This window comes from Symphalangus syndactylus, chromosome 5 (genome assembly GCF_028878055.3).
Source record: "Symphalangus syndactylus isolate Jambi chromosome 5, NHGRI_mSymSyn1-v2.1_pri, whole genome shotgun sequence".
In the NCBI taxonomy this organism is placed as follows: Eukaryota; Metazoa; Chordata; class Mammalia; order Primates; family Hylobatidae; genus Symphalangus; species Symphalangus syndactylus.
In genome coordinates this window covers 58,639,562-58,664,066 of record NC_072427.2, presented here as the reverse complement: position 1 = coordinate 58,664,066, position 24,505 = coordinate 58,639,562, and the positions used below count along the sequence as shown (strand labels likewise).

Below are 24,505 nucleotides of genomic sequence, written 5' to 3'. Positions count from 1 at the left end.
CCCTTTGGGTGGGCATTTCTCTCACTGTGTAGATGAAGAGAGCAATGTTCAAAGTACACAAGTAATGTACCCAAGGCCACATAGCCAGAAAGAGAGAGGAACGGGATTGAACCCCAGCCATAATTAATAGCACCTCTTAGCAAGGGGAGACCAGGAACCTGATTCCTGATTCTCTAAGTCAAGCTAGAGTCTTCCCCTTCCTGTCATAAATGATGCATATTTCAAGGTAAACTGGTTTTTAATTTAAGGCATGGCACTGTTCCTTAATACCAGGCACTACGAGCTGCAACAAAGGCCCTGTGGCAGGCACCTTGTAGGGTGTTTCCTGCTGTTTCTGAGTAATGAAAGTGGGAAGGAATAGAAACTGAGGCACTGGGAAAATCAAGTCATATTGGGACTGAGCAGGATCCAACACAGATGCTCCTGGTTTCCTTCTGGGCTGGCTTGGCTCTGCCTCACCTGCCCCTCAGGCCTGCCCCTTCCTTCGCGGGCCCCTCTGGTACCTGTTCTCCTCGGGGATGTGGAGCGCCATCATCTGCAGGGGCTCCAGGCACTGCACCACCCAGCCGTGGCGCTCACTCACACGCTCGGTCTCCACCTTCAGGAAGCTGTTGGGCATGCGGCTCCAGAGCACGGGCTGGATGGTTTGGACGTCCAGCCGAGGTGGACACTGTGGGACTGGGTTCTTCTCTTCACTCTTGAATATGGCCGCCGACAGGGGCATTGCGTTCTGGGGCACGTGGGGAAGGCATTAGAAAAGAAACACACAGTTGCTGGATGACGCACCCAGACATTTTAACCAATATGGTCAGTATAGATTAAAGAGGGACAAATGTATCCAGGGCTTTACCAGCATTAATTAGCACTTCAAATAATGGGTTATATGAGCATTAGTTGATTCTTTCAGCACCCAAAAGAGGTGGGAAAAGGGGAAGATAAGAATGCATATTCTATCATCTGAATGCCACAGGAAAGGGCAGGGCCTGGGGGTGGGGGGCTTATGGGAAGTGAGCAGGCTTCTCCCATCTTCTGAGGCCTGGGATTTCCCCCCTAATGGTTTGTGATTCTTTCTCTTGTCATGGCCATTAGACGAGAGGACAAATAAATACCTTCAGCTTTCCAAGTTCAAACTGAAACAAAGAAGTACTCGTAGGCTGCAGGAAGACTGCTGGAAACACTTTGGTATTAGGCTCCACCTGGAAATCAAAACAAATCGAAAGCTTTGCCCAGAGCTGGGCAAACATCACAGCTGGCTCAGCCATTGGGTGTTTTGGTCAACAATCTCATTCCAATGACTGCTAGCTGTCTGGTCATTCTCCACTGCTCAGAAATTCGCAGAGACCAATTATCTATCAGCGGAGATTGTCACAATTCCACACCTTAAACACTGTCTCCGCTCAGGGCTGAATAATCTCAGGTCCTTTCACTTTTTCTCTCAGATACCTGTAGCCAGTAGCTTCCTCCAGTGCACAGGACAGGTAGGTGTGAAGCTAACTCCCCACCAAAGGCATACCTGCTGTTGGTCACTGAACAGTGCGATGTGCTTGCTCTTCGCAGAGCCCAGAGACACGTGGCACATGGCAGCACCATCACTCTCCACACCTGCCCGTAGGAGATGATAACTGGGATAGGGTGGTGACTCAGGCAAACCGACATTAGTCAAGCAAGCCCAGGGAGATCCCATGATAGGGTTTCTCAACCTTGGCACTGCCGACATTTCAGGCCAGGTAGCTTTTTGTGGTGGGAGCCATCCCGTGCACTGTAGGATGTTGAGCGGCATCCCTGCCCTCTGCCCACTGCACATCAGCAGCACTCTCTGTCCCCACCACAGTCATGACAGCCAACAAGGTTCCCAACGTTGCCAAATGTTCTGTGAAGGGCAAAAGCACCCCTGATTGAGAAACACTGCTCTACAGGCAAAGTCTGTGAGGTCCCTCACTGGAATAACAAAAGGACACTGTCTCCCTCTCAAAGCTCTCATTCTCCCCGGGTTCCTCTGGACTCCTCTCCATCCTCTCCACCCCCTTTGTATTCTTCAGCATTCCAGTTCTTATGTTGAAGGGTCTGGCATTTACTGATTGTGCTGCAGCTGCCATTTAGATGAAACATTAGATTTATCAGTGTACCATATCAGGAGCTCCAGGTATTACTTGCTCCCTTTGATGGAGGAGCAGCCTCTGAATTCCATATTACTAAACTGTTTTCAAGAGAGAGTCACTGGAGGATGATGGAAGACTACATAAAGTCTGCTCACACACTGGGACTTTAATTCCACCAACTGAAACCTTTTAGGTTGAAGCAAATATAGACATTAGGAAATTCTTGCAACTCTCCCCATCTACAAATGAGGGGATGGCAGGTGTGCTGGACATACCCTAAGGTGACCCCAGTGAGTCATCATTCCCCTAGAACTTTTGTCTTGCTTTCAGCAAATAGAATGGCAAAGATGAAGGACCTGTCACTTCCTAGATTATTTTACGTAAAACTTCATCTTGGACTGGAGAGAAAGCTTCTCCAGCTGACCTTGGAGATGTGAGCAGCTACACTGTTAGAAGGCTTACGAGAGGGCCAAGGAACAAGGAATTCTTGGGGGCGGAAGGTGGGGAGAGGGGCCCCTGGCTGCAGCCAGCATGAAAACAGGACCTCAGTTCTACAAATGCAAGCAACTGAATTCTGCCAACAAGCACGTAAGCATGGAAGAAGATACTGAACTCTAGAAAAGAATGCAGCCTGGCTGACACCTTAACTGTATCCTTGTGAGACCTTGGACTGAGGGCCCAGATACACTGTGGCCAGACTCCTGATCCATAGAAATTATGGGATAATAAATATGTTATTTTAAGCCACTAAATTTGTAGTGATTTGTAATGTGACAACAGAGAATGAGTACAGTGAGTTTTCTTTTTGTCAAAGCAATTGTCATAGGTTTTCTTTAAATAATGAACTTCCTCAATGCATTTAGACACAAGATTTACAAAACCACACATTTTTATGGCTATGACTTAGAAGATTACATGATTTAGTGCTATCATTTGTTCATGATGAAACAGGATGGATTGGTTAAACCCCAGACTTCCACCCAGTACATGGTCCTTCTAGTACACAAAAGTGACTTTAGCTATAAGGCAGGAGTCGTCCCTGGGCTGGCTCCCAGATTTCTCAAATGCCCAATATGTGACATCTAGAACAACTTGTAGGCCTCAAGTCACTGCAAACTGAAGGGAAAGAGCTCCTGTGGCTGAGGAAACTTCATGTGGACCAGCAGGAAGCCCATGCATCTGTGCTAACAGGGAGAGAGAAATGCATTCAGTCGAAGGCTTCCTCGGCTGAACTAAATCACACCAGTATAGGAAGCCATAGCTTGAAGAGGGAGTTTTATTTTCAGGTCCCTCAGGACTGATTCCTGAAAGCTTCATAAACTGCCCAAGCTCCAGGGCTCTCCTCAATCCTCCCTGAAGAAAGTAAGTGTTTTGAGAGCATTTAGGATGCCCTGGGATAGGTTTATTTTCCACCATGCAGAGTATACTCCCACATGATAAACAAAGGAAATGTCTCTTCGATCGCTAAAATAAGAAAAAAACACAAGTGTGGGCTCATGAGGATGTAATGAGGATAAAAATGGGCAATTGGTGGTGTGGTAAGCAGGATTCTAGAAGGCCCTCTGGGACCCCTGGTGTTACTCTTATGATCGTGCTATGTTGCACAGCAAAAGGCATTCTGCAGATGTAATAAAACTGTACTAACCATTTGGCCTCAAGATAGGGAGACCTTGTTGGCCTTTTCAAATGGCACGAGGCTTCTAAAAGCAGGAGTTTTCCTGCTGGAGGAAGAAGGGAAAATCAGAGAGAAAAACCAGATGTGCCCTTGTTGGCTTTGAAATGGAGGGGGCCACGTGTAAAGGAATGTGGGTACCCTCTGGGAGCTGACAGTGGCCCTGGCTGATAGCCAGCAAGGAAACAGGGGCCTCAGAATCTAGGACCTAAGACCCATAATCTCAAAGAACTGCCAATACCTTGAATAAGCTCAGAAGTGGATTCGTCTTAGAGCCTCCAGATGAGCCTGGTTCAGGCCCAGGGTACACTTTGTGTTTGGCCTTGTGAGAATCTGAGTACCCAGTCAAGCCTGCAGAACTCTGAAAGAATGTGTGTTGTTTCAAGCTGCTAAATTTTGTGGTAACTTGTCAGGCAGCAATAAAAAAATGCCTACAGGGGGATTTCCCAGCCATGGGTCAGGCTGGCAACACATACTCGGTGAGCATTCACTAGGTGCCAGGTACTGTTTCATGCATGGGGAGGCAGCAGTGAGCACAGGAGAGGGCCTCTGCCCTCAAGGAGCTTACCTTCTAAATGAGGAACTTACATGCCCATGGATTGCGTAACCAGCCCAGATTTAGCACTGCCGTGGTATGCCACTGACATTTTCCCTTTTGTATCTGAGGCACCTTTCATCACTGGCTGATCTGTTTGTCCTTGCAATAATGGACATTCTTTTTCTAATCATATGTGAAGGTCATGGCGTAGGAACGGGCCTGAACTGAAAGCTAACCCCTCTTGTAAATCCAAACCTCATAGCTGCCTCTGTCTCAGACTGGTGTGCCTGGAGTGGCGATCACCAAGGAGTATCTCTTGAATGTAGATTTTATTTCTCAAATTCTCCACTGATTATATTAAGTGGACAGAAAAATGTGTTCAAATTGCTTATCACTATTTAATGGGGAGGTCTAGAAACATTGTTTGAGAGACTCCTTCTCTCATTAGTTTGGTTTCTAGCCCTTTCTGAATCTGAAAGCCAGTGTATAAATATTGCTGGACTGTTTTTCTTGAGATAATTGAAAAATGAAAACGGCTACAGCTGCAGAATAACAACAATCCCACTGCCAGGGACCAGATGCATGGCAGGACACGTTACTGTCTTGCCTGGAATGAGAAGGGGGCTGGCCGGGTGTGAACTGCTCAGGTTTCTGGACAGAGTCCTGATACTGTCTCCTTTGCAGCAGCATTCTTAAGGGCAAGAGTCAGGACTGGGATCACTGAGCAGGGTCATCAGGATTTCCATGCACGGGGTGGAGGAAGGCTCTCCAGGAGGTAGGGTACCAGAACCCAGCCAAAAGAAGACAACTGACCAGCCTATGTCACCCAGGAGGATGGTGAAAGGTGGGCTAAAGCTGCCACAGTGTCCTCCTCTTCAACATCATGGGCTCTTTCCTGAAGCAGACAAGTCACTGCTGCTGCAAATGCCATTTAAAAAAATTAATTAATTTTTTTGAACTTCTAAAGATCAGCTAGTCTTAAAAGTTACGAGATGCTTTAGTGTTCTCTGCAGCTCAGGGAGGACCCTTCAGTTAAACTCATTTCTAAAGTTAATGGGAAAAAGCTAATGGATTCTAAAGGACAGCGGTAATGTAGATAAAACATTTCTCAGGGGATTTGGGGGTGGAGGAGATAGAATCATGAAAAAGTACTAGGAGAATAATACTTTACTTTCTGCCTGAAAGCCTGGCTTTGTGAGTGCATCTTTCTGGAAATAGCTGGTTGGGCCCCAGCTGCTGAAGCAAGCATGCCAAGTGGTGATGATTCCACTTTCTCCCAGGAGGAGGAGGTGCAGAGAGGGTCATGCACTGCAGGAGGTGCTGGAGAAACAAGGTGGCGGCCTCTGTGCCAGCAGGCTGCTCCCCGCCCCCAGGAAGGGTTTGGTCCACCTGTTCTTGGTCAATGAACGTTTCAGATGGGAGGTGGCTACTCTGTCTGCTGTCTACCTTACCCCATTCTCTCCAACCACAGGCCAGAGAACTGGCTGCCAAGAGGCTTTTCAGCCTGGAGGCTGTAACCTGAGGCTGATTTAACAATCAGGGGTTTTATCCGTGTACATCATAGCAGGATGTTTTTAATTTGCTATAGTTAGGTAAACTGGTGACCCTGAAAAACTGTTGGATTCCTTAAATAATGCACGCCACTCTCCTGCTCAGAAACCTTCAATGGCTCCCCATTTCCTATCTATATCTCCCCAGCTTTCCAAATAAATTTCTTACCAATAACCATAAGAGCCCTATGCGATGTTGTCCACAGATCCCCAAACACACTTTCTGCTTCCCCATCTCCATAATACTTCTTGAGCTATGTATTCAACACTCTTCTCTTTCTACCCATGAAAATTCATTCTTTTTTATTTTTATTTTATTTTTTTAAGAGAGGGTCTCACTCAGTCACTCAGACTGGAGTGCAGTGGAACAATCATGGCTTACTGCAGCCTTGACCTCCCCAGACTCAAGTGATTCTCTCAGCCTCCTGAGTAGCTGGGACCACAGATGTATGCCACCAAAGCCAGCTAATTTTTGTATTTTTTGTAAAGCTGAGGGTCCACCATGTTGCCCAGGCTGGTCTCGAACTCCTGAGCTCAAATGATCTGTCTGCCTCGGCCTCCCCAAGATACTGGGACTACAGGTGTGAGCCTCCATGCCTGGCCCGTAAAAACGCTTTTTCCTTAAAAAAAGAAAAAAAAAATCAAGATTTCTCCTTAATGAACATTTTCCTGACTGCTCGTGATGGAGTGAGCGCTTCTTTTTTGAACTCGTATAGCATTCTCTGTCTACAAATACTTGTGACTCTCCATTCTACCTTGGAGAGTCAAGAATGTTTAACATAGACATTAATTCCTTAACCTCCCATCTCCCATAGCTTGCTCTGTGGAACTCTAGGTTCATAGAACATTACTGATTCTTAAAATTAAAAAAAGTGCTTTTCTTTGTCAAATAATTTGAGAATTGCTTGGTTAGACAGGTTTCTTTCTGAAGTATTTATCAAATATTTCAGTGTGCTAACCTTCATTACAAAACTTCAAGAGGAGGATGTGATACGTGGCAGTTTCCCAAGCTTACCTGGCCATCAAGGATGAAGAGATCAGGCTGCTTGTGGTTAATGACAGGTAAACCTACATGTGTATCACGGATGGTTTTCCTGAGTAGCTCTATGGAAGTTCACAGTCCAGGAAATGAGGAAACACATTATTTATATAAATGTATTTTTTTTTTTTTTTGAGATGGAGTCTCGCTTTGTTGCCCAGGCTGGGGTGCAGTGGCATGATCTCAGCTCACTGCAACCTCCGCCTCCCAGGTTCAAGCGATTCTCCTGTCTCAGCCTCCTGAGTAGATGGGACTACAGGCACAGGCCACCACGCTCGGCTAAATTTTGCATTTTTAGTAGAGACAGGGTTTCACTGTGTTAGCCAGGATGGTCTCAGTCTCCTGCCCTCATGATCCCCTCACCTCGGCCTCCCAAAGTGCTGCGATTACAGGCATGAGCCACCGTGCCTGGCCTATAAATGTATTTTTAAAGCATCTTATAAGGTAGTCATAGGGAATGTGGATAACCTTTTTGCAAAAGCGTATTTCCTGGCAAATTAATCCATTTTTATAGGTTTCTATTTTGAGTACAGAAGTTTCTTAAAGTGAGAAGTATTTCTGTTCACCTTTTACGTCTTGTATCTTGTATAGTGCAGGTAATAGATAAGGCTGCAGAAGAAATATTTATGAAATAAATAAATAACATTTACAGCTCAACACCAAGGAAAAGACTTTTTGTCCTCTAGAAAGACGACTGGCATATTGGATCAACCAATAACTATGATTGCCCAGCCCTTTTTTCTCTGCATACAGTGAAGTAACTTTGTTGTTGTTTATTTGTTGTCCTAAGTGGCCCATGGCCCACGTGGGCTTATCAGCTTGACACACCGTGGCAGGAATGCTGAGTACGGAGAACAAGGAACACAGTCATAAACACCAGGCCTGGGATAGCCCTGTTTCGGCCCCAGAAGCCGCCCTTACCTGGTAGCAGACGCCCAGTTCCTTTCCGTTGGCTGAGAAGGACAACATGCCCATCGCCAGATCCACGAGACAGCCGATCTCCAGGTCCACGTTGCTCCGATTTGATCTCTGGGAACTGGCTACAATGTCCCCACCCCAGACCATGTAGCAGTTGCTGCGTTTCACACTAGGAGCCAAGACAGGAAAAGGCACAGAATCTGGACTGGGGCAGTTTGTAATCAAGACTCAGGAATGAAATGAAAAATAAAAATGGCTACAGAAACTTTCCTAGAAAGCTTTCTGTTCAGCTCCAAATACTGTTTTTTTCTTAAATGAGTTTATTTAGCTTCAACCTAATTTACTCAGACACAAACCACTCAGTGTAAGGATGTGGCAATCTATTCAGGCTACCTCCTTCCAAAGAGCACAATATTCAGAGAACTGTTTCCAGACTCAATGCCAACACACCTTTGTGAAACAGATCATGGGAATGGCAGTATCCCACCAAAGAGACGGGAAATTGAGGCACGGAGTGAATGACCACCTTCAGCAAACTTATACGGGGATTTGGAATAAGAGGCAGAAAAAAAGTCTGGGTTCAGAGTCCCAGTCTGGTAACCAGGGCAAAAGGCTGTAAAACACTTAAAAACTCAGGCCCACATTCCTTAGGATGGCCGGCCTGGTAGCCCTACAAAGTAGTTTTTCTCTGACACCTTGCCGCTACGTTGACTTATATGCCCCTGTCCTTCCCAGTGCCTTGGAGTTCTGCCTCCCGCACTACTGGCTAACCATCAACTTAGGTGCCTTGCTTAGCTTTCTGTCTACCAAACCCCAGAACACAAAACTCCATTACAGGTATTTACACTTAAAAGCAAACTACAATAATGAAAAAGACTTTAAGGCTCCCAAAGCCTGATTCCCTAATTGTAGGATTTCACATCCCAGGTGAGCTGGGGAGATGTGCAGTGGCAGAAGTGATTCTCAGATTTCCCCCACCGTGGGCAAGAGATGGCTGATTCTTTCTCCTTCTAAGCCCACACTGGTGTACATCAGCTCAGGCACCTGGTCCCTCGAAGTGACATGACATGACTTTTCTCAAGTTAAATAAAAGGGTGATGCTATACCTGATGGAAGAGCAGCCCCTTTAAACATCTTAGGGTCAGTCTGATGTGACTCAGCTTGGCTTCCTGTTGTGGTCCTCAGCATGGAGGGCAAGGCCACACAGCGGCAGGGATAGTACATTTGGCACTGTGGGGTGGGTAGATCCTGGAATAGATCCTGTAAACTCTGAGAGTTGCTTCACCTCTCGGGATGATGTTCTCATTTGAAAAACCAAGGATTCAATTAGGATTCTCCGAGTTCCTTCTGCCTCTAGAAGTCTATCACTTTCCTACGTTGTAAGCATGCATTAATCTCCTGTCCTCTCCTTTGGGGCAATGATGGGTCCGCTCACTTCCTGTGAATGCCCTCAGGCAGGGACCAGTGCAAATAGCCTCTTTCAAAGAGTTATAGCGTTATTAGAGTTCCATAACTGCAGCCATGTTAGTACTACTTTTTAGTGATTAAGGTGCTAACCATACTGATGACTAATACAGAATTCAATTAATAATGTATTAAAGCTGTGGGAATGTGAAGTGGCTGACTTTGGTCATATATTAAAGGTCTCAAATTCAAAATGTCCTAAAGCATCTGTAAACGGATTTTGTATTTATTGCTTATTACATAGGACAAAGAAGTAAGAATTACTGAATGTGTACCATACAGTATGTCTTATCCTAGGTGCTAAAATGTCAGTTAATTTTCACAGTAAGTACGGCCATGGAGGTTCAGATAAATCAAGTAATCTATCTCGTATGGTAGAGCCAGCAAACTGGAATTACAAACTCAAATGAGGTGGACACTTCTGCCTTTTCTTCTGGCTGAAGAACAAAGCCTGGATTGGTCTATTACTTTAGAATACTTTCATTTCCAATCTAAACCAGATGTTGCTTATAGCATCTATTTTGGCTCTCACAATGATGGACATTCAATAATGGGAATAATAATTAGACAGCTGACCCTTGAAAAACATGGGTTTGAATTGCATAGGTCCATTATACATGGGTCCACTTATAGGTGAATTTTTTTCAACCACACATGGATTGAAAATACAGTGTTCACAGAGTGCAAAACTCACCAATAGGGAAGGCTGACTTTTCCTATACAGAGGTTCAGTGCTGACTGCAGTCATTAAGTATGAGTGGATTTTGGTATAGGCAGAAGATGCTGGGGCAAATCTAGCTCATATGCCAAGGGATGACTGTAGCTGATATTCACTGAGTGCCTGAATTGAGGCACTGTCCTAAGAATTTTTCTATGAATTAACTTATCTAATCCTTACAATACTCTGTGATGGAAACTATTATCCTCATCTTTAGATGAGGAAATCGAGGCCCAGGGAGGTTAAGTGACTGGTCCAATGTCATATGCCTACGAACCCAGGCAGTTTATTCTAAAGCCAGCCTTTTTTTTTTTTTTTTTTTTTTTTTTTTTTTGAGACAGAGTCTTGCTCTGTTGCCAGGATGGAGTACAGTGGCGTGATCTTGGTTCACTTCAACATTCTCCTCCTGGGTTCCAGTGATTCTCCTGCCTCAGCCTCCTGAGTAGCTGGGACTACAGGCACATGCCACCACGCCCAGCTAATTTTTGTATTTTTAGTAGAAACGGGGTTTCATCGTGTTGGCCAGGGTGGTCTCCATCTCTTGACCTCGTGATCCACCCGCCTCGGCCTCCCAAAGTGCTGTGATTACAGGCATGAGCCACCGTGCCCGGCCTAAGCCAGCACTCCTAACCAGCTGCAGGTCCCTCATGACACAGTGACTGTGACTCACCTCCGGCCACTAGTCTTTGGTGAGCCAATATTCTCTAAAGGGCACTGATTCCAAGACATTCCTGTCTTTGTAGGGAGCAAAGGCCAGCTTGAAAAACAACTTATGACATCTCTACTACGTATGGCTGTATAGGGAAAAGATGCCCTGTACCTCACATAGGTGGGGAATAGATGGAAACCACAAGCCATGGTCTCCTGAGTCACCTCTGGAGCACATCAGGCCAACAATCCCTTCTCTGGCAGCAGTGCCAGCAGACCAGTGGGAGGGTATGTGTATGCCTAGAACGTGCTTGCCCTAAAGTTTCCTAATTTCTATTTGGTGGTTATTATTCATGAAGTTTCAATGTCTCTTTCATTCCTTATGCTTTCAACCATTATAAACTCTTGGGAGGAGGAGTTCTGAGTATATCAGTTAGTGCGTGATGTGGTATATCTTTTTATTTCTTCTGAATCAACTTCTCTCAAGCACCCAGAGATTTTCTCTGTCTTGTCCTGATGTTGTAGAAATTGGGACTTGCCCAGAAGTGCTGGAAAAAAAACTCTGAGAGAGATCACGTACCCCATTCTCTGTCTATATTTTCCATCCCTGGGGCACGATTTATATACATGATAAAATTCTTCTCTGTTTTCACTAGCACTTTTTCTCACTGTCATAGTACCAGTTTGTTTATTTGAAGTCTGTGCTTCATTTTCTCCTTTTAAGAGAGGCCAAGATGTCTCCTTCTCTGGGTGTGGGGTGGAAGAAAAAGACTGGGGGTAGGGACTGAGAAGCCCGATGCTAACCCTGCCACTTGGGAGCCCCCTTACCTTTCGTGGACACGGCCTCTTTCATCCCCTAGGGTGACAGTCACTGTGCAGTTTTTATTCAGGTCAAACTTTTCACTGTACAAGTGATAGTCTGGAGTCACCCATCCGACCCAGACGCAGGATGGATCCTGTCCAGCAAAGATGCGGATGGCATAGTAGCACTGCTGTGGAGAGACCGCAGAGGGGAGTCAACGGCCCCCAGCCCCCATGCAGTTGAAGATAGGGGGCCCAAGATGCAGAAATAACACAGCAGCTCACTTGGCTCCCTTTTTTTTTTCTGGAAAAGTACACACTAGTAGAGGTAGACTACACGCTAGATCTGCAAGGAAGGCTGAATAGGGATTCTGGCTTCCTAATTTTTCCTTTCTATTTCGCTGTAGCATCTGGCAAAGCAAATGCTTAAGCTAATCTACCACCCTTTGCCCAGAAGACGCTGGTGCTGAAATCAGGAGATGCTGTGGATGGAAGCAGTGGCAGCTGCTCAGAATGGCAGCACAGAGCCCTAACCATTTCCTGGGCACCAGGGCAGATCTGCGCTGCAGGAGAGAGCGGGCACAGTCCCTGCCCTCAGAGAGAGAGTGGTCAAGGGTCAGAGCATTCCTGTTCTACTTTCTTCTTCTAAAGGGAAGTCCAGTGCTTTTTACTGGAAAGTCTTGAAAGAGGTTGCTTAAGAAAGAGTTCATCTCATGGCCAAATGTGCTTTGTGTAGCTGTCACACTCAACTACACTCAGTACTGAGAAGTACAGCAATTTTTGGCAGGGCTCATACAATTCATGGGGTTATCACTATATTACAACAATAGCTACAGCACTGAGGCAGGTGACTAGCTCATCATTTTCCTTATGAAACTGAGCAGATTCATTCTTAATGAAGTGGCTCTTATTGTAGTCTGTCAAATTTTCTTGACCGGAAGAAAAAAGGGTCAGCTAGACAAACCTGGGCTTGAATCTTGACACTGCCAGGTATTCATCATGTGACTTTGAACAAATCATTTGTCCTCTCTGTGCATTATATTGCGTGTAATATTATCCATTTCAGGGCTTGCTGATTAATTTTAAATGGAGATTAAATGGGAAGGCGACAATGTGCCGAGCACAGTGTCCCACACACACTGTGTGTGTGATTCACTGCAGCGAGAATCTTATTCCTGATGAGGGTTAACCTACAAATTCAGGATTGTTGGATAACTTTACAGAAGGGTTGACACACATTTCTTCCACAGGCTTTTTTTTTTTTTTTTTTTTTTTTTGCCAGATGCTAAAGAAGAATGAGAGAAAGAAAGAAAAACCAGGAGTTGCTTTCTGACTACTGTCTAGAGACCAAAAGTAGCTTCCATCTTCTGCAGTGGCTTCTTGCTCTTCTTCTCATTTGATTGCTTTTAACATCACTCCTAGCACTGCACAGAGACATGGGGGAGCTGACTCACAAAAGTTTACACAAAAAAAGCAAACCAAAAGATTTAATTGAGCATCCTCCAACTGATGCTCATTTCAATCAGAAAGGCAGTGTTGGATCCCTGATGGCAAATGGGCAACAAGTACCCAATGATGCCCAGTTAGGAGCTCCAGGTAGAGCTTTTGCTTTGCGCCGAGTAACTGTATTTCTTTCCCCCACTTGAGAAATGCCATAGATGTGTTCTGGAAGCATCAAGACGGATATTAAAAGACAGAGTAATTGGCAATTAAAGAGGATCTCTAGATAGATCTTTGCTGTAAGGGGCATATTACCAGGCACAACAAAGAATCAAATAATTAAAACCATAACTGAGCACATTTACTTACTGTTGTTGTATGAGAGAGTATTTCTTGCATCTGTTTCCTGGGGGAAAGATAATCCATGTTTTAGTTATTCAGCTGTATAGAGAATCCCACAGTTCCAACAGGCAATTGATCTACCTTCAATGATCAAGGTAAGTTTAGGAAACTGGCTACTTCCTAAACACAAGTGATTGCAACCAGTCTTGGGACTTATTCATTTGTAAGCTGTTAACACAAGGGAGGGATGTGACTCCCAACTCTTATCCCTCAGCCCAGATGGTAAGTTAGATGGTAAGTTGAGAGTGAGGATGGAAGACTGCAATAATATAAGCAGGGATACCTCTGAATAGGTTATCCTATTCTCTCAAGCAGCTGTGCTTGTTTAAAAGCTTGGTAGAAAGCAAAACCCTAGAGGAAACTCCAACAAGATGGCTCCAGGCAGCAGACATACATCAATGATTAAAAATAGACATCAGGGGAAAGAAACACAGCAAGGAATATGTTCCTTATCAGGAAGAAAGAAGTCACATTGCCCATGAATCACACAGCTGCAGAGTTGGACAATGCCCATAGTTATGCAAAGAAGGCAGTATCTGCCTCCAGAAACTTCTAATTGCACACAAAAGCAAAAATAATCGCACCCTCTTATGCACTCACAAAACACAGGAATTGTGGGCAGCAAGGAAGGTAGGGGCTCAGAGTTCAAGAAGAGCAGAAACTTTTCCACCAGATGTGTCTGTTTAGCATGATTGGTACCTTAATTATGCACTGCACAAACACACACGTGTACTTGCATGCACATGCGTGCACACACATTCTCATTTTTTTTTTTTTTTTTTTACCTGACTGAAAGCAGAGAGAACCCTATCTATGGAGTTCCCGTGCTGAGTTAGGGTAAAAAGCAGAAAGCTCACTTTACAGTAGATGCAATGAGTGCCTCTGAGAACTGGAGGCCTCACCCTCACCTTTTCTGGAAAGCTTCACTGTCCAGACAGGGGCTGTGGCTGAAGGAGGAGTGGCACTCGACAGGCATGCTCAAGCGGCAGTAGATCATGTCAGCATTGCTATTCTGTGTGCCAAATGTCTTATGGGTCACCTTGAGACACGGAGGGCTGTCCATGGTGCCATCAATCCTCATGACCTGGAAACAGGACGAGTCCTTACCTTGACATACCAAAGGGCCTGACCTTGACCCAGTCCCTTTTTCCCTCGTGGACATGCACATGGCAAGGCATTCTGTGAACTATAGAAGTAAGTTGTGTCCAGTGATAACCAAACTATGATTCTCATCATTACTTGGGCCTTGTCCTGTAGGAAGAAACAGATCTGCTCCTGGCTAGGGAAATTAGAGATTTAAAAACATGCTCACTGGGTTCTCTGTAAGACCAAGGGTGGAGAATAAATGCCAGAGGGGGGTGGCATCTGGGAGACAGAGCATAGTGTCCACAGAGGCTAACCTTTTAGGTCAGGGGGCAAGTGGCTAAAGAAGATAATCTTTCCAAGGACCATGCTTGTCACTGGGCATGAGAACATCTAAGGGAAGGGACAAAAGTAATCCCAAAGCTCAGGAAGGATGTCCAGCTCCTGAGAAGGGCACCCTCCCCACCCAGCCCAGCTCTCATCTCTGCCACAGTCACGGCCTGAAGGCTGAGGCTGCTGGAGCCTCCTAATACTAGGAAATCAGCAGTTCCTAGGCACAAGCATTGCAGGGGGCAGAGTTAGGGGAGGAAAGGTCAGAAATGGATTTTTGCAATTTGTGTGTGGAGAGGGAAATGGGGGGATACAGGGGATGTGAACTGAGGCTTACAATAATAAATTTCTTATAATCTGAGCCTTTTCTTTGCTCTCTATAGAACTGTTCTTGTCCTAGGTCCTATGAGAATACTTCCATTCTATTTTTCTAAGTAGAGGGCCTCTAGGGGTTCATGACCTCCAAAAGTTTAAGAGTCACTTTTCTAAAGCAATGGTTAGGGAGGAATCAGAGAGAGAAAAGTCTCTACTATTTAACTGAGGAAGAAAGTGGGGCATTAAGGTTGATGCTTGTTGAATTCAGATGGGAGGATGAGTTAAGGAACTTACAGTGAGGTTGAAGCCAACCATAGAATCTACCTTGACTAAAGCTGCAATGGGGCTGATCTGTCTGGCATTTTTTTAATCAACACTCTCCCGCTATCCACCATGGAAAAACCATGGTCTGTGAACCAAAACAGAGGCAAGTCTAAGTCGATGTAGGGCCAGGACTAAAGTTAGGCTCCTTACAGTCTTTGGCTCCTCTCTGCTCCTCCTAGAAGATGGGGATAGATTAATCAATGATCACACATCAGCTTAAAATCTTGGCAACACCATGAAAAAATTAAATAGGTCCTACAAGACATCAAGTCATGAGTGGGTAACAACATACATGTTCAGTACATATAATCTTGAATATAGGTATGGAACTTTTAAATTTTTTTTAATAAAAAAATTGTTTCAAGAGACAAGGTCTCTCTCTGTCACCCAGGCTACAGTGCAGTGATGTGATCATAGCTCACTGCAGCCTCGAACTCCCGGGCTCAAGGGATCCTCCCACCTCAGCCTCCCAAGTAGCTGGGATTACAGGTGTGAGCCACCACACCCAGCCCGAACTTAAAAAAAGAAAAAAAAAACAGAAAAGTTTAAGGTCTCCGGATACTATATTGCTATGACAATACAGTACAGGAACATCCAGAGCAAATTCAGGGGCCCAAAATGTTGAGAGTTGATCTGTAAGGTTTTATGTGCAAGGCTGATGTCTCTCGTAAGATGCCACTGAGCTGCCCCAATTAAGATGCCTGCAACTGCAGCTCTGAGGGCCAGCGTGGAGGTGGCTGGTAAGTGGCCAGGGCACGGACTTAGGTAAACAGCTGCCTGTTGACAGGAGACTTAGGGCAAGCTTAGGGCCTTGGCCCACCTGACCTGCCAGGGCCACGCACATCGTGTAACATTACCTCTATGTGTGGATGATCCTTTGGCACGTTGACAAACGTTGGGAGGCGCTTGCTGAACCACATAGCAACATCTCTGTTCATGTTGACAGCAAAAGGCTCAAAGCCCTCTTGGAGACCACACATGGTATAAAACTTGAAGGTACTGGCATCTGTCCCTAGATTCATGCGGCCGATCTGAGATAGCCCCAGACAGCAGATGGGCACAAAGCCTGCAGAACAGTTAGAGAGACCTGCTTTAACCCGAGGGCACCATCCCGGGAAACTGAGGAAGCTGAATCTTTGCTTAAGAGCTTTGACTCCCAGTAGGAAAGATGGGACACAACCCATTCTTTCTGTCTTTCTTCCTGGCACATAAAATCAACAACAGGAGGCCACATGGAGACCACCACTGCCCATGGTACATAGGAAAGATAAGAGAGCTTGGTTCAAAATGATTTGGGAAAAACAATGATCCAGTTAAGAATATTCGTAAGATATAAATAAATATCAACTGGAAAGGCAAAACCAGTAAGAGAAAAAGTGAAATTCTTTATCTATCCCTTAGTTAAAATTGATCTTAGGCCCTGGGAAAATTTAAACACTACCCAAAACAATGCAGTGAGCCTAAAGAATGACTTGGTGAGATTTTCTGCCCCCAAAACAAAAAGATGGGTAACTATGTGAGATGATGAATATGTTATTTTGCTGCACTGTAGTAGCCTTTTTACTATCTCTATGTATTTCAAAACATCACGTCGTATACCTTAAATATACAAAATAAAATTTATTTAAAATAAAAAAATGGTGACTTGGTGCAAGTTGCCCAACTTTTCTGAACCCCAGCATCTTCCCCAGTGACATGAGAGGTCCTTCACATTTCGAGAGTAGGATTCTAAGAAGTTTTAAATGCTAGCACTATGATTGTGCTTGTTAACAAAATACAATTTACAAACACCCAGTCTCCTAGCCCACTCTCCTTCTCGCCTACTCAGGAGGGCAGAGTTTCAAGCAGGAGCCAGAGAAAGCTCCTCTCTTCCTTCCTACAGCTATCATCTCTCCAAGCTCACATCTGTAGCTTGATCATATTAAAAAAACTACCACTCAAAACAGACCAAAGCAGAAGTTCAAATTGTTTGGTGTTCTTGTTTGTGGGCTATTTATAAATCATAATTGTGGACCAACAAATCAGCAACACAGGGAAAGCGCTAATTATGTTGGATTTGGGAGGATGTGAGAGGCAGGCAGGTGGCTGGAGGACCGCTGGAGGCTGCAGAGAGTGCCTGGAAGGGTAGGAGAAGTTCTGAGGCTGCTGGATGAGGCAGGGGCTGGAGCTCCTTACAAAAGAAAGTGGTGTCACTCCCTAGGATAAGAGTGGTCACTTCAGGGGACATTTAAAGGCCAATTTTGGGAGCATTTACATCTAACAGTAAAAACTTTCTTTCACAGACACCAAGGCCAAGATGCACTCTTCCTAGACGGGAGGCTTATGTACTATTATCTAAGCCACGAAGTTTCTATGTAAATAATAAGTTACGTAAGTGAAACGTAAATCTCTTGCAAGCTATGTGGTTGCTTTTAGAAACTATAAACTCACTTAGGATACAGACGTGTTTAATACCGTGTCTAAATAAAAGAGAATGTCAATGCAGTCCTAGCAAAATGGCAGTGATGTTTGTACAAAAAGCCTCCTCGCAGCACTGCCAGCTGAGGACAGACTAGGACCCCTGCCTCTCAGGACAGGCAATGGACTGGTCCCTTGGACAAGCACCTGTGCATGTAACATCCTGAGCACTGCTATGCTTCTGGTATTTTTGTGATAGGGGCTGCGATGGATGAAACCATCTCCTTTCTATAGATGTTTATAAATAAAGAAGCTTTGGAAATCTGATTACAGTGTAGAATGAGAATTGCTTGCCAGTAAAATTCCTAGGCTCCTCATTGGGAAAGATGGTTTTCCTATGTGCCATGACAAGATGTGAAGGAAGAAGAAACTATCCCAATCCCAAGGAGCTTACAGAAATGAGGACAAGGAATGGAATATAAAAGAGGGAATGTGTTGGCTGCAAACCATCCCTCATCTCAAGACAGCATTTTAGTTATTCTACTAAGGGAGGTAACTAAACCAAGAAAACCACCAGTATAGGTTTATCTTGGAGCCATGAACATGAAGATCATGAAACAGTCCAGCCTTGATGTGAGCACAGAATAGGATAGCTTAAGAAAACCTCTCTATTCCATTTTTCTCCATGAACGTGGATGGTGCAATAAGTGGGCAACAGGAGTAAAAGCTTCCGTGGGAAGTGGCAACAATGAGGATTTGAACTCAGGACATAAAAATAATGTCCTAGTCACAGACCCACTGACAATGTAAGGGGGAAAAGGTAATAATTGCATAAGACTTCTTTTTTTCTAAGGATGTTGAGCTCCTCTTCATTCCTAAGCACCAGTAGAGAGGACAGCACTTTAATAAGGCTAAAACTAAGAACATGACGAGTTAATGGACTTGACCATGGTCACGGGAAGGGCAAGCGACAAAAATGGGATGAGATTCTTTATCCTCGAGTCATAGGCCAGCTGCCAGTCTGTGTGTGAGAGGGAGTGAGTGTTCAGGGGATGAATGCCCCAGATTTAAACAGTAGTTATGACCAGGGCCAGAGGACTGCATTCACTAGAGAGTAAAGTGTTGTCCCTGTGGGGCAGAAGCCCTCTCTACAGGGAGAGTTGCACACTCCGTGGGAAAAGACACGGTAACAAAAGTCATGGATGCAAGAGCAATGGGAGGCACAGAGTACTGGGCACCTCCAGGAGGCTAAGTGGACACAGCTGGGGCAGCTCTGTAACACAGCAGCAGAAAAGCTAAATGTAAGGCTTGAGTCAGAAAAGAGAAAATCTGAAAGGACAGAGAGGAAAGATTAATTCTCATAAAGCATCAGCGCTTTCTCTTGGAGAAAATGATTCGATAACTAGATACATTTAATCAGCTCCCTCCACCTGGCTAAGAGGATCTAGCTAATATCTCCATTTCTAAAACTTCTTTATTTGAGGCATTTAAAAATCTTGTAACTTTGTAACTCTTCATGAAAGATAGATAAGGGAGAACAACCATGGCATGACAAACCACAATAGCAAATATTTACCAAATACTTCGTAAATGTCAGGCTTAGTGCTCTACAGACACATCTCATTATTATGCCAATGTTACAGACGAGGAAACAGACCTAGAAAGTGGACTTGCTCAACATCTGCCACCTGGTAAACTGCAGAGTCAGCATGTGAACAAAGCTGCCTGAGCAGGAGTCCACAGCAAGCAATGGGGACTGCGGCCAGGATGCCTGCTTTCTAATTGTCGTCTAAGCTAACTTGTTTTGTTAGCAGTTACATTGCTTTTCAAATGATTTTCCAACGTGTCAGGTAGTTCACCTGTTTGTCTCTAGATTAGACAGATGGAGACCCATGACCACAACACATTCCAGGCCCCTAAGAGGAAAAGGGCTACCTGTACACAGCTCACTACGTGGCTTTCCAGAATTCACCTGGATAAAAGGACCCACTGGGCAAGGTCACGTAGCATTACTATCTGTCACAAAGAAGGATTTCCATTTTGCACACAGCTTAATTAACCCATAGCCTCAAATGAGACTGGAGAAGAAGAAAAAAAAATAAGAGGGAAAAGAATACCACCTCCCTACATGCATCCTAGTAGACATAATTATGCTGACAACTCTGAAGAGGTCTGAGAAGAAAATCTGCAAACGGCACAGTCTTCAGCCAAGATGTATATAGAAGTTCTTGTCCCAGGAAAGAAATGGCAAGATTATATGCATTTACATTTTGTAGAGGACCCCCAGTTCTGATACACTTGGTATTATAAGGCCTCATACTGGTTTTCTGATTAGGAAGAGGGAGAGCAGGGGGGTAATCTTATAATTCCAGGAGATTGCAAAGAAACCAGCTCTCTCAAAAATGCAAAGGATAGGCCCATTTTCAATCCATTTTAAACTAAAGGAAGACATAAAAGAGAATAGCTACCAGCAAGGGAAAAGCTGACATCTTAGAGAGAGGGAGGTAGATGACCGCTCAGACCATTCCTGGAGTGTTTCTGGGAGTTTCAATCCAGCAGTACATGTTATACCCATTGCTTCCCATTTCCTGCTAAGCCTTGCAAAGACAGAGTTACAGGAGACGACACTGAGATGGTCACAAGCCTTGTAGAAAACAAAAGAAACGATAGGCCACGCTCCCCTGCCACAGCCACTTTCTGAAACACAAGACCCATCTGGAGAGAGAATGACAGGGGACCCTGGGTACCAGCGTGTGTGCCTGCAGATGGCAGTGACACTTCCTGCAGATAAGGTTCACTTTCTGCCTATTGAAAAGCTGCCAACAGAAATGAGGGATCTGTTAAACCCGACAGGTCAATGGGCAGGAACAGCCTGGGAGGCTGCCCCTGCAGACACCAAAGCTGCAGCAGGAGGCAGGATGTCCCTCAGGGAAGTGCCTGGCAGAGAGGCAGCACAGGAGACCACACCAAAGCCTCTTCCAGATGTCGCATTCTGAGGTCTAGCAGGATGTTCAGGATTTTATCTTCCTTTCCTTTAAACAGAGGAAAAGAGAAGGCTAATAGCAAAGGGTTTACCTTGGAGGCTTCTGAGATCTCAGATGCTTCTAGGTGACAACACTGACAGCTGTGATGGTCCAGTCCAGGGATCAGGGGAGGGAACATTAATTAGAAAATTCTAATGAAGCAGATAAAGGCATATAATCTATGATGCATAAGAGGATGGAAATGACAACTTGTAAGTAAGCCAGAGGTAAAAACAGCCATGAACTACAATATCTGTCCCCACTGCTTCCCCAAAAGGGCAAAAGGCTTCCCATGGCCCAGCTCCCACTGGGGTAATGACTGAAATCAAAGCTGACATGCTGGTGACCAGAAGAACACAAGCAAGTAGGGCATTCTGCTTTACGGGGTGGGGGGAGGTAGGCGCTACAATGCATGAAATGTTTTATTTTCAACAGATGCTTTTCTTAACTCAAGGCAAGAATTGCTATCTCTTTCCACTTGACGCAGAGAGAAGAGAGATGCTATGTGGTTATTCCAGGCCTTTGGGCTACTGTTATCAAAGAATGGCATGTCGACTTCCTTATAACTACACTTCCACCAACTCACAAGCCATTGCAGAACTGAAAGAGCTTTCCAATTATGTTGTCTCTGTGTTATTAAAGGGCAATATGATAGGACAGTATAATGTGCTAACACATTACAGTACAATTCTATTATTAAACAGCATCCTAATAATACTTTGTTATTCTGAAGGTCAAATCATATCCCTGTACACAACAGGCCTATGGGACATTACTTTCATTACAATACAGATGCTCTCTAAAAGCAGGGTTATGCTCAAATATCCCTCCCCTTTATAGTATTCCTCTGCTCAAACCCCATAATGGCCCCTCATTTCCTAGAGGGTGAAGTCCAAGGGTGCTTGGCTCAGAGAAGACAGTAGTTTCTTGAATGAAAAGGCTGAGTCTCAGTATTTGAGCCTATAATCTGCACCTTATCTACCTTTCCAGCTTCATCATCCACACATTCCACACACAAACCTTCTACCCTTTCCTATAGCTTCCTGGAGCCACAGAACTACTCCTGTTACATCCCCTGACAGGACTAGCCTTCTCCTTACACATAGACATCTCGTATTCTTTAGTTAACATGCAATTCAAATCCCATTCATATAGACTTTTCATTCTGTATTAGTCACTTGCCATTGATAACTTACTGCTCTGCATTATTATCATCTTTTTTACAACTAAAAAATGAGCTCCTTAGTACTGCTACTAATGGGAGGCACAAATGCCTCACATTTGCATACGCTTTAAACCACTGCTCTCATACTTCAGTGTGTATGCAAATCACCAGAGTGTCTCATCAGAATGCAGATTCTGATTCTGGTCTGGGGTGGGGCTGAGATTCCTCATTGCTAACAAGCAGACCATACTCTGAGTATCAAGGCTTTGGACTTTACAAAGTTCTTGTAACTCTGCACAACATACGAGATTCTCATCTCCTCCTCAGAGTTCAACAGACTAGTAACCTCTTCCAGTTCACACAATAGCAGAGCCTGGAAAAGGTCCTGATTTTTGGACTCTTTCTACCCCAGAGAACGAGTTTCTTTGGAGATGTGCCTGAATCTCCTAGGCTGTTTTCCTCCTGGCCTCAGAGGGAGGGCACTGCATGAGGTGGGTGCTTGGAAAGCACCGGTGGTCTTTGTACACTGCCCTGATGTCCACCCACAGAAATCCTCTCCTTTGCCTCTGAACCAGCACACAGGCCACTCCTTCTTCTGGCAATATCATTCTCACCTGTCTCCAAAAACGGAGTTATTTCTTTAAAACTTTGATTTTAAACCTCTTCGGAAGGCATTAAAATATGACCCCATTTGACTTTAGTCATTTGTCTTTTTAGGAAAATACAATGACTTGTAAGCTTTTTATTTCTCCAAATATTTGGCTCTCAGAAAAACCCTGAAAGGTACAGTTGGATATGCATACTTTAGACAATAGGTGTCTGAAAAAAAGTGCGAAAGTCATTTATAAAGCTAAAAATGCTCTGTACAGAGCATGTATATTACATACACACAGCTTCATTTATTTGTGCTCTCTTGCCTATGCAGTTGTATCGTTTTAGCTTTCTAGGTAGGAAATGTTTCTTTCTGTAAAGTCTCAGAAATTTAGGGCTACAAGGAGCCCTCATAATTTACAGAGAGAAAAATGAGTTCCCAAATGGATAAATAAAGTCAACTAAGATGTCCTGGGTAGGCAGGAGCAGTGGCAGGTGAGGGTCCAGGTCTCCTGACCCAGAACAGCCCCCTTCTCGTCCGTGAGGAGGAAACAGTGTGGCAAAGCACCAGGCATAAGGGCATTCACACAGCAGGTGTTAAGTCACTGCCGTTGAATTTTATATCTGGGAAGAACATTAGATTTTATTTCATCACCCCTTTTATTCTCTGATATACATGAAGAAAGTAAAGCCCAGAGAGGTCAAACAAATACTCCTTAGGAGCCAATGAGCTTGTTAGGAGCAAGTCTACTGACTTGCAGTACACTCTTTCCCCTATATACCAACAGTCTTGTGTACATAATGTAGTTATATAGACAAGAAATAATAAGCTCCACTTCCTCCTTTGTGTAGCTGGAAGTGTGCCCCTGACTGTGGTCTATTCATGGACATTAAAAAATGCAACTCTGGTTGGGTTTCACAGCGTGTCTGAATTTCAAAATAAGTTCTATTTCATTCAAGGAAATAGCTAAATCTAACTTTCGTGTTTCAATGGTTCTCTTCAAAGCATCAAGTTCAATTACACAAACGTACAGACTGACAATTCAAATCAGAATAAAAGGATAATTCTTTAATTCACTGATTTTTCTCTCCTGTCAAGGACATTAGTCATATACAATAAGCATTTTCTTTGTAATACTGGGAAATCTGGAGAATCTTAAAATGCCAAGACACAGGGCAGGGAATTAGCTTCTTGGTTAACCTATCTGAGAGTTCAGAATGTATATGTATGCTGCACACACCAACTATCACTATTATCTCCCCTAATTCTTTGAAATTGCTAGTCTATGGGATCGTCTTCACCATTAGGGTTTTCAAATGTGCAAAGGACAGTGTAGACCAAATAAGGAAGTAGAGCAGCTCGCTCAGTTTTCCCTGTATTTTCCTCCAGCCTCATGGAGCTGGGGTTGGCAAAGGGTGTTAGATTTACCATTCTCAATCTCGTAGTCAGCGAAGGCAAGTTCAGAGCCTTTGTTGGTGATCAGCAGCTCCCCATTCAGTGTGAAGATCATTGAAGCATCATCGAGGTTAATCATACATCCGACCACATCCCCTGGCTGCCAGGTACGCCCAAAATACCCACTTCCTTGATGCCAACGCTGGCCCTAGAAAACAAGACTCTAGGGCTTAGAGAAATGGAGTTTCTAGAAGCCCCAGCAGCTGGAGAAATGACCATATCTGCAATATCTCCTAACTAGCAGTGGTACATGATTTCTAGGGGGTACTCAAGGATAACCAACAAGGAGGAGTGGTCTATGTTATGAATGAAACCGAGACACACAAGGTAGCCCAAGTCTCTTGATTTCTAGTCACAGCTATGGCAATAATCAGGATTCTCTCTAGGGAAAACTGGTAAGATTTCCTGACATGCTAGCTTCATAGTGATCTTTGTGTCACCTCTGGAGTGGAGTCAATGGGCTTGGGTGCAAAAGCAGATATGAAATCCTTGTAGAAAGGATTTGGGGTACAGTGCTCCCCTTCAACAGAGT

General features: G+C 44.4%; 1 protein-coding gene across 4 annotated transcripts in view; it reads right to left on the bottom strand.

Annotated features, from left to right (window-relative positions):
• The window catches only part of RYR3 (ryanodine receptor 3), a 565,081-nt gene that overhangs the window by 212,210 nt on the left and 328,366 nt on the right, over positions 1–24,505 (bottom strand). For all 4 annotated transcript variants that reach the window (XM_055278588.2, XM_055278589.2, XM_055278590.2 and 1 more), the window contains exons 27-34: positions 23,947–24,121; positions 16,199–16,407; positions 14,198–14,373; positions 13,257–13,293; positions 11,475–11,638; positions 7,820–7,985; positions 1,110–1,196; positions 504–730 (exon numbers count right to left, since the gene is read on the bottom strand). In XM_055278588.2, the coding sequence (XP_055134563.2) occupies positions 504–730; positions 1,110–1,196; positions 7,820–7,985; positions 11,475–11,638; positions 13,257–13,293; positions 14,198–14,373; positions 16,199–16,407; positions 23,947–24,121 (1,241 nt within the window). The remainder of the gene's footprint in view (positions 1–503; positions 731–1,109; positions 1,197–7,819; positions 7,986–11,474; positions 11,639–13,256; positions 13,294–14,197; positions 14,374–16,198; positions 16,408–23,946; positions 24,122–24,505) is intronic.